The sequence below is a fragment of the Vanessa tameamea genome, chromosome 30 (assembly GCF_037043105.1).
Source record: "Vanessa tameamea isolate UH-Manoa-2023 chromosome 30, ilVanTame1 primary haplotype, whole genome shotgun sequence".
Classification (NCBI taxonomy): domain Eukaryota; kingdom Metazoa; phylum Arthropoda; class Insecta; order Lepidoptera; family Nymphalidae; genus Vanessa; species Vanessa tameamea.
Genome location: NC_087338.1, coordinates 1,948,539 through 1,959,610, shown reverse-complemented (window position 1 = coordinate 1,959,610; position 11,072 = coordinate 1,948,539). Strand labels below are relative to the sequence as shown.

The 11,072-nt window shown below is 30.7% G+C and overlaps 1 protein-coding gene across 1 annotated transcript; it reads right to left on the bottom strand.

Moving 5' to 3' along the window:
* Positions 1-5,418: 5,418 nt before the first annotated feature.
* On the bottom strand, positions 5,419-10,261 carry LOC113391609 (uncharacterized). The gene is made up of 6 exons (XM_026627634.2): positions 9,959-10,261; positions 9,750-9,882; positions 9,314-9,443; positions 8,355-8,449; positions 6,327-6,563; positions 5,419-5,760 (listed from the first exon to the last, which is right to left on the bottom strand). Exons 1-6 carry the CDS (start codon positions 10,024-10,026, stop codon positions 5,665-5,667), a joined length of 759 nt encoding a protein of 252 aa, XP_026483419.1. The 5' UTR covers positions 10,027-10,261; the 3' UTR covers positions 5,419-5,664.
* Positions 10,262-11,072: the final 811 nt, after the last annotated feature.

Genomic DNA, 11,072 nt, shown 5'->3' with positions numbered 1-11,072 from the left:
CTTCATCTATAAGGCTGTCATTTTTTAAATATTGCTCTTCCAAATGCTCTGCGTGTTTGCATTGAGCAGCACAATCTTCCGCTGAGATACTCTTAAAAGCCTCTTCGGTTATACTCATTATTTTTTTTGGGTCTTGGGACACGTTTTTATCCGCCACCTTTCTTTTCATAAGGCTCCAGATTTTTTTCGATCGGGTTGAGATCGCAATAAGGCGGCAATTTCAAAACCTCATGGTTGTGAGATTTCAATAATTCATCCACAGCATATGTCGGTGGACCTTTATTTTGTTTGACAAGATCAAACAATACAGCTTTTGTCCAGTTTTCTTCAAAATAGATTCCCTTTTCTCGCAGCCACTCTTGCAACTTACTTTTGATGCTTGACATTGTGGGCGCTTTGTTTAATTGTGTACAGTGATAAGGAGCGTTATCCATTACCACAAGAGACCTTTCAAGTAGGTTAGGAATCAGTTTTTCCCTCAGCCATTTAAGGAAATTTGTTGAGTTCATGTCGTCGTGATAATCTGAAGACTTTGATTGGGATTTGAACATCAACAATGCACCATTTATGAAGCCATTTTCTGTCCCTGCATGAGCGATTATCCAGCGACCCTACAGATTCTGAGACCATCAGTCCCGGCTCCTTCTCACTTTGCCAACAACTTTTTGCATGATAAGTATTATGTATATAGGTCTCGTCTAAATATACGACAGGTCTTTTTTCCACAGTGCGATCTCTTCGGATTTTTTTCCAAATATCTTGCACCCTAAAACATACCTGTCATTGCGGCGACTCTCTTGCGAACGTTGTTTAGTGGTATTAAAATACCTTGATTCTTTTGTTCCGCGTCACAGAACTCCTTCACCTTCAATATTATTTAGTAGGAGTATACTTCAAAATGGCGTCGCACATTATGTCCAGAATTTAATTATATAAATTTTTATGGTAAATGTGTATAATTAATCATCCCCTAAAACCGGTTCTACCCCAACATATATAATCTCTAGGTGTTACTTGTATATTTTTTATGTTGTCACTGGTTTGGTTTGTCTTGTGTTGAAATTTATTACTCTATACAATATTTTAAGAGTTTGATTTTTGAGTTTCGCGCGATTTTAACTAAGCGCTATCTTAAAGTAAATAAAATTATTTAGTTTAAAAAAAACCGTAAAGTACAGGTTATTATTTTTATATATATTAATGCTTTAATTATTTTAAAAAAAAATTAAATATATGTGTATATTAAAAAGTACTTGTATTCTACTTTATGTAAAATAAAGTGTACTTTTACCTATCAGTTTAATTTTTTTTTTAAAAGTGAAAAAGTATAATTATATATCGACGATTAAAATTATATTGTTTTTAAATTTTAACCGTCTGTAATTTAAAGAGATCTGATTTTGTATAAACTGTACTGTATGGTGTTTACACAAGGCAAGGTAAATACAGGATGTATTATAGTAATGTACAAAGCTGTTTTTATGTGTATAAATCTTTAATATTGTATTAAACGTTCATTGAATATATTTTGTTTTTTTTTTTAGCAACTAATTTTCTCCTTGCAACTTCTTCCAAGTCAGTAGTGATACGGGAGATATTTATATTTGTAAAACATTAAAACTTTGTTACTGTTAATGCAATACAATTTGAATCAGGAATTATTTTATTTCTGTCATTTTCTTTTCTTAGGCAACCGTTCTTTGCCATTACCAGAGCAAGGACGGCTTCATTCTGAAAAAGACTGAGACGCAGTTATTGTGAAGCCTGCTTCGATGCGGGACCAATAATTTTTTTTTAATTTTATCTTTCTTAATAAAGAGCCGAGATGGCCCAGTGGTTAGAACGCGTGCATCTTAACCGATGATTTCGGGTTCAAACCCAGGCAGGCACCACTGAGTTTTCATGTGCTTAATTTGTGTTTATAATTCATCTCGTGCTCGGCAGTGAAGGAAAACATCGTGAGGAAACCTACATGTGTCTAATTTCAACGAAATTCTGCCACATGTGTATTCCACCAACCCGCATTGGAGCAGCGTGGTGGAATATGCTCCATACCTTCTCCTCAACGGGAGAGGAGGCCTTAGCCCAGCAGTGGGAAATTTACAGGCTGATTATGTTATGTTATGTTTATCTTTCTGGGAATGTAATAATTTTACTTTATTTGATATATGTATGTTTCTAACTATAGGTTTGATTATTTACCTGAATAAAAGTTATTATCATATAGTCCTTTTTTCACGTAAAAGAAACCTTCAGAAAGGTAAAAGGCTTCTGGGGGGCTATGAGGGAGACTGTGCTCCGCTCTGTGGAGCTCGCCTCGGGAGCGAGAGATCACGCTCCCTCGCACACCTTGCTAGTTCTCACGTCAACACGAGACTATCCCATTTTCCTCTCTTCTCAAATAATAATTATAGAGCTATATTCATAATACCCACTCTTAACAAGATCCTAATAAAAATATTTTGTACTAAAGTTTATCTAAGTATTGGGGTCTCACAAGGATCTATTCTTGGTCAAATTGTTTCCTCATTTATATAAATGACCTATTTTGGATGACACGCATAAGAAAACGCTGACGAATTCTATGAATTTTAAATTAAATCAAAATATTATATATTCAAGTAGTCTCATAAAATCACTTCTGAATCGTCATGTTGAATTAAACGTAAGCCTACTACCGGTTCAGACAGTAAATTCTACCAAGAAGAACCAGCAACGATCTCATTAGGTACTCTATTTTACCATTTTAAATATAGAGTATGTCAAAATATACATTTAAATGCCTTATAGAAATCAATAAAAACTAAGTCTACCCTTTTTTTTATTATTAAATTAAATATTCTCAATGTTTTTATGACATGAGCTATATTTTAAATTAAATTCAAGTCAATCATATCCCCTCTCCCTTTTCCTTACTGCACGACACTCACTCAAAAAATATTAGATTCAATATATTAACATTCATCTAATTAAGGGTCAAATAAAACAAACAAAGAGAGTGTATAAAATTTATTACTATGGACGGTTTATTCTAAGTCATGCTTACGAGTTAAGTTTCAGATCTGTGGCCTGGTATTAAAAGGGCCTAAGTATATTTTTTTAAATAAATCATTTAAAAATCAACTAATTGATTTGTGCTGAAACAACATTACAATACTAACAATATTGCTCAAAGAGACTTATATTTATTTATTAGAAAACAACGAACATCTGTTTATATTCTCATTTCCAAAAGTGTAATTTATATTGGACCTTTTAGCATCGGACAGATCTTTATTAATAAGGTCATATTTTGTCCAAATAATTTGTAAAAAGTCACTATTAGTTCTAGTTAAAACATTTTATACAATATAACTTATATTTAAAATACTACGTGAAACATCATATATTTAATTGCAAAAACTTAATTTAATTCTATAAAAATTATATCTTTATAGTTATCATATATTTAAATGTGAAAAAAGATATATTTTTTTAATACACACAATAATTCAATACATTGTTAAATGTGGTGTGTTTCGTTCTATTTACAGACAAATATATTTAATACAACAAAAACTCAAAATTTAACCTTTACCAAAATACTTTACAAATGTTATTTTTTTTAAGTATATAAATCAAATTTTAATTTTTGATAAACGTCGTTGAACTAGCTCGATTGAGTGCTACCGTTTAAATAGAGGTTGCATTGCGATTTCGGCGTATCGATTTCGTAAACATTTAAAAAATATATATTTTTATTAAGATATACAAAAATCAGCCAAAGGGTCCCCTTAGTCAATACTGTTATTTAGTATTCTGATGTAAATAAAATAATAACTATACCATTACATCTAAATGTTTAAAAAAAAAAAAAATAACGAATAGGGAATTCAATAGGTTTTGACATTCTCTAATTTTGTAATTTAACATATGTCCACTCTTCAGTTCGACTTCTACACTGTGTTATATTTAAATGGGTCTGCATGTACATATATCTGCTATGGTTTAAAACCTTAACTCAAATTATAATGAAAATATACATATATAAAAAGTACAGATTTTTGATATGGCAACATTCATACAATTAAAATGTCACCAAAGAACACAGTTAATACATTTTAAATATAAGATATAAATGCTATAAGGCACTATAAATTAGGTTTAATCCTATAAAAGTCTTAAAAAACGTGCAGATTAATTTAGAACTTTGTTAAATTCACATACTTACATAGTTAAACTATAATCAGTACGAGAAACAATTATGACAGGAGTGTAAGTGGAGAACAATTTATTATAACTAAAATCTAGAATATTTATAGCTGTTAATTGTGCCACAATCACTAGAACACATTTTTTTTTAAATTAATATCCCAGTGAAGAATGATGAAACAAAGGTATGTATCACCCAGAGCATATTATGTGCGCACACTCAGTTATCTAATTATAAAATTCAACACTACAATCGGTAGAAATATTAGTTTACTTCATTCCATCATCAAATACAATTTTCATTCATCATTCAGTGCAACAAATTATACTTTTGACATAAACTTCTATCACACTAGCATCAATCACAATATATGGACGGACAAGTATCATTAAATATTTGACAATTCGTTTAGTAGACAAACTAATTAAAACAATTTATATATATTTAATAAAAATACTCTATGCAAAATATAAAATTTCGTGACATATTACAATTAAAGTCAAAACCAATATAGAAACTTGTTAATAAAAAGTGCCTATAAAGTTGGGGAAATATATTTTCGAAATTTAAATGTAATGAAACTTTTAATTCATAACAAATGTCAACAAGGTGTCATTGACTGTTGTCGATTTAAAAGGGGGTTGAATGGGTCAAATCTAAACTATTCATGAATCCAACTGTTTAGGACACATATACACATTGAGAAAATGTATACGTATAATATACATATTATTTAAGATTTAAGCAAATAAAAATGTCATTTTGTAGTTAAGCCTAAGTGTGTTGTGAAAATATTTTAATTTAAAATATATGACTTAAAATACTAATTCTGGAGTACAGAATCCCCTAAACTAAAGTAATATAAGACTATAAGACTTAGGGCGGGAACACATAAACAAATGCCACGATGCTATAAAATTGCTTTGAATAAACAATAATCCATTCTAACGGCAGGAGGGGTAAAGATAAAATAACTTTGACTTTGAATTGACGTGTCATCATTGGTCGAGATCTAAATAATCTATGGTACTCAATATCGTGAAAAAATGGCGCTTAGAATGTCAGCAAAGTTATTGGAACTTTCGAAGTCAAATTAAAGTTGATATAAGTAATAAAAGCCTAAAAAGATTGATGTACATTTTTTTTGTGAATACCTGATGCTACTAAATAATATAGAAAAAATGTTTATTAAATTCCCAAAAAAAGTTTAACAAAAGTGGATGAATTCAATTGTTAAATCATTAAACCAATTAAAATACTTCAATTGCATAGTATTGAGCTCTTTAAACTATTAAAGCATTAACTTACATTTCGTTACATTGAAGATGATCACCAACAGTTGTTGCTGGCAAGTGGTAGGTGGTCATATTTATAATTAGCACTGATCACTGCACTATTTAAAACTGAATGTTTATTCACACGGGTGTCTCGAGGCTTGTATCAGCGAGAGGTACCACCTCGTCACTGACGGGTCATATCTGTGACGCCGGCATGGTGGATACAGTGGAGTGCGGCGTGGTGGGACGAGATCCAGCGAGCGAGGCGTTCAGTGATGCCATTGTACCCATCTATAGATTAATGAAAATTGGGTCATATAGAATTTTGATATTCTTTTTTAATATTACTGATAATTTAAAAATACACTTTAATCTGTTAATGTTTGTATAATAATTGTTGTATTATTGTAAGTAATTGTTGTAAATGTTATTATTGTATTGATTTTACATAATTTCCAATGTAAAAGAAAACCCCCTTGTCCTTCTTAAAACCAGTGCTGTGTCGATTCAGCTATATTGAGCTTTTACTGTTTGTTGTTTAACATTGTATATAAATTTTAAATTGTTTAATTCTATAGGGAGTGGAACTAAAAAAATATTGCTTCCTTCAATAAATCTACTGAACCAAATTAAAGGAATATGCACATTAAAATTATAAAAACATTTAGTCACTATAAGCGAGGAGCTTTATAGGACTCAAATAACTTTTTATATTATTTTAACTGAAACAAATTTAATTAGTGATGGTTAGCAATGGCATCTAACATATATATGTACCTATCCAGACGGGCTTGTAGAGCTCTACCACAAAGTAATACAACATTTAAATTCAAAGAAAACTTCTAATAATAACATACCCTTAAATGTGCCAAGTCCTCCAATTTGGTCAAATCGGCCAACTCCAAGTACAAACTGTACACCAACAGCCAACCATAGACGCCGACCACAGAGAACACAATCCAGAACAGGCACATCATTATATTATAAGCGAATATCATATCGTTGACTATTGAAGCGAATATGAATGCCACGGTGCGGAAAAGTATGAAAACGCCGAATGTGTAGAGCCATGGAACAATACGCTTTTCGTATTCCTGAAAAAAAAAAAAAAAACAGTATGTTATGACATTTATTATTTATATATAAAAATTTAAACACAGTTCATGCGGTATTGGCGTTACTTATTATATTTACGTTATAAATTACGTACGTTATAAATTAAGTTTAGCTTTAAATAATCTTATTATACACTTATGTATTTCTCTCCTTCAGTGATCATTGATTTTACATTCGTAGGAAGACGACAGCAATGTCCAACTAATGTCTTCCTTAACAACATTCATAGATACACCCATATATTATTTGAATGTCACCTCCATGCCTATATTGACTTTGTAAGAGATATACCTCAGTCTCAATAATGTTAAGATAACATATAAAATCAAAAATGGCCTTTTACTAGGAACTATTCAGTGTTTTACTAATATTACGCCAGAATGGCTAAACAGACCTGAATTAAATTTGGCACAGTGATAGATTATAGCTTGGAATAGCACATAAGTTACGACCATTAACTTTATAGATATTATTTAACATTCTATCAGGTAAATGTAATAACTACTATAGTAGTAAGTTTATGACTTCAATTATTCAAGATTTTTTTATAAATGGAATAGAATCACTCCATATCTACTTAGCTAAGTATAGTGACAATATGCAACAGCACTAGATCTTGAACGATGACCGTTGTGGAACTAAATATGCAAATGTATATGATTTGGTAAGTGATTATAAATGTCCAACTGAGCAATGTGATGAGTTATAAACAAAAATATAACCTACCTTGTTCTTGGCTGTTCGAACTAACTACAGGATGACAGCATTAACAAAATAAGAATAATGAATAGTGTTAAATTTAAAATATCAATTTAATCAAATACTTCAGTTCAAATAACTGCTAAATCGTAACATTTGTAGGGTGGTTAGTGTTAGCAATAGCGTTTTTTAATAAAAGTTTAGCAAAGCATTATGAGTCGAAACAAATTGCATACAAATAAATAGTGTTTTTCATTAATACATATTCAAAACAAAAAATGAACTAAAATTGGTCCTTGAGGAACACCAATTCGTAATATCGGATAATGTTAACAGTTAATTTCACAATAGACACAAATATCTGGACAAAATTTACAATAAATTATACTATAATTAATGATTTAAGACTAAAAAAGTATTTGAAAAAAAAAATGAACCATAATAACTCAAAAATCAATGAAACTTTAAATATCTACCTTATTCAAGTATGGTCCTGGTAACATTTTACAAATAGAAGAGAAACTCAGTAATTACTCTTTTCCGACAATTAAAAACTATTTATTAACACATATTCTTATTTTTTTTAAAGATGTGATTTAAATTAATCAATTGACAAAGGTATTTAAGGAACCTGAATATAGAATATACAAACATGTTATAAACATATAATAAGTAATTATAATACCTTGGATTAGCAAATTCAAAACTACATTTAAATATTTCTTCATACAGGTATTAAATTAATTTCTTAAGTTACTAGTGTAACAAGTGCAGTGTAGTGTACAAGGCATTTCAGGGTATTGTCAACTACGTAATTGCAGATCGACTTCCCACTGTTTTCACCCACAGACGACCCAATATAGTTAATAACTATTGAACACCATAATAATGTTAAATATGACTAGTGACCTGATTGACACATTGAATAAGTATATTTTCGCCTTCTGATACTCCGACTAATAATACCAGCACATAAGTCAGTTTACGAATTCTAAGAAAAAACAAGCTCTAAGTTAAATAAATTGTGCTAATGTAAGTTGTATTAGTATAAATATCGAATAAAGCCTTACCTTTCTCAATGCTACTATCAATATGATGCTCGTTACTAGAACTGCTATAGATCCAATCCAAGAAAAGAGGGAGAAGACAATGAGGACATTACGAACTGTAAAAGAATAAAATAAATCTATGTTATGTAACTTTATCTACACACTTATATATGAAGGTACAGTAGAACGCCGATTAACCGAAACGGATAATTGTATCCGAATCGGTCCGATTTTAGACTATCCGATTCAACTATGGTCCCAATTCATTCGGATAATCGGTGTTCTACTGTACATATATTCGCTATATTCAATAGGAGTGAGGGCTTTGAGCAAGCTTATTTGTTAGGTACTACCCACTCATCATATATTTAACACTAAAGAGTATTACTTAGTACTTTAGTTTTGGTTTAATGTATGATAGAGCTACAGGCACAAGGGACATAACATCTTAGTTACCAAGGATGTGGGCACATTAGCAAAGTAAAGGATGGTTAATGTTTATTACTAATGCAATGTCTATAGGTGGTGATGACCACTATAAGGTAACCTGTTTACCACTTTAACATATATAAATAAGACTCTATCTCATCTGAAATCGCTTGCCAGAACTCAAATTATGTTAAGAGATATATGTTAAAACATTTGCTATAAGATATGAAACACAATATGAGAACTTCTACATAGTACAAAACCAAGTTGCTTCCCATCTGCACACTTAGGTCTTTTAAACTATACAACAGATATTTAACGCAGCTTTCATCAATAAAGTGATTCAAGAGGAAGGTTTGTGTATGATACATGCATATTACAGGCGAGAAAAACCGAGGTTTTTTTATGTTTGTTCTTAAATCTAAAAGTTGTATATACCATTATTGTACTTGTTTGGAGTTGAGGTGGGTAGCTAGTTCGACTTTTATAGCTAAAAGAGTGGGTTAAAGCAAGGTAATCACGTAATAAATTTTATTAAAAAAACGATTTACCTGGTGCACTGCCAACATAGACAAATTGAAAGCTCATCACATAGTGACCAGAATGAGATGACCCAGGGGTTGCCAGCATCATACAGTACAAATCAAAGATACTTTGTGTAAATGTGAAGAGGGCTATGAACTGGAAAAAGACATTATATTACATTATTGATTATCAATTCACAAGTGCTATATATAATTTAAATTTTTTTGTATAATAGAAAAATGCCGAACTTGGCAGTATTGCTTTATAAATATTTATTATTTATAAAATTAATTAATTAAAGAAAAAAGTTCAATTGTTTCTTATTTTATTTATAAGGCAGACAAGCCAATATCTTTGCCCATTTGAATAAGTAGAGACATTTTCAATACTAAATATAAAAACAAAATAAAATTACAAAACTAGCTTAAGTTCCTATTTGTTACATACTAAGATACAACTTACTACGGAAATACTGGCTGTTAGCAATGATCCCCTCTGCAGGTCCAGCACAAACGCATCATGTAGTATTGGTTTTTGATACCACGGTACTCTTAATGATCTAACTGATTTTGACGACCGTAAGTTCGTTGACGATCTAAAAATACATGCAGTTTAAGATTTGTAAAGTTTTTGTTGACAAATAATCTCGTATAAACTTTTAGTTAACTTACTTTCCAGTGTAATGAGAATACACCGAAGGGGTAGAACGATATGTTGAAGGCGTTTTTCGTCCGTACATGTTTGTTTCAATACTCAAAACGGTTGACGCCCAAAAGTAACTACAACTTTCAACTTCGAATAAGAAATTTAAAATATGTTTTGATTACATCACAGCATTTCACTAATGATATCGTGATATTATTATTAGTTACATATATTGATTCATTTATAAATGCAGTTTATATTTAAAATTCCATCCTTTTTAAATATTACTAGCCACACCTGCGGATTGTTTAGTATTTATGATTTGTCAAAATTACAACACAGATTATAAATGATAATACAAAGTGTGACGGTTAAAAATATTTATAATCGATTTTGTTTTTCATATTTCGTTACAAAATTAAATGTTTTCTACTCATAAAAAATATTTCTATAAATTATATGTATATAAATATAACATTTTCAGCTATAAATTAATATTTTTTCTTTATCAAGTTACGCGGAATAGTGATTTAGCAATAAGACCGCCTATTGCACTGTTTTTCCGTTACTTATCCGTTTCCACGAAATTCGGTGTGTTTATAAAAATATTTCTATGGTATTGTATATTTTTGATTTACTTTATTGAATGCATTTACACATTTAAACTAAATCAATTCTTATACAACATCAAAAAATTTATAATATAAAATATCACTAACCTAAAAATAAAAATAACCTATTATTGAAAAACATTGCAATTTTTTTTTCATTTATTTCATCCAGAAAATCGGAATTGCGATGCAACGGGGAAATGTTGCTAGCATTCTGGCCACCATAGATGATGACGTCATCCTAACCGGCATCCTGATTTCGGCCACGGTAAGATAGACCGGCAAATGGGCTACTTGATGTTAAGTGGTTACCACAACCCATAGACATTGGCGCTGTTAGAAATATGCGTTGGCGCTGTTAAAAATAGGGATGGTTACCCTTATTTCGCCAATGCGCCACCAACCATGGGAACTAAGATGTTATGTCCCTTGTGCCTGTAGTTACACTGACTCACTCAACCTTCAAACCGGCCCACAACAATCCCAAGTATCGCTGCTTGGTGACAGAATATCTGATGTACCTACCCAG

Bases quoted from the DNA above. Each gene is read 5' to 3' on its own strand.
- LOC113391609 (XM_026627634.2), bottom strand. From the start codon at position 10,026: ATGTACGGACGAAAAACGCCTTCAACATATCGTTCTACCCCTTCGGTG. The intron at 6,564-8,354 runs GTAAGGCTTTAT...TTTTTTTTTCAG, and splicing joins TGATAGTAGCATTGAGAAAG to GAATACGAAAAGCGTATTGT. The intron at 5,761-6,326 runs GTATGTTATTAT...ATTAATCTATAG, and splicing joins AGGACTTGGCACATTTAAGG to ATGGGTACAATGGCATCACT.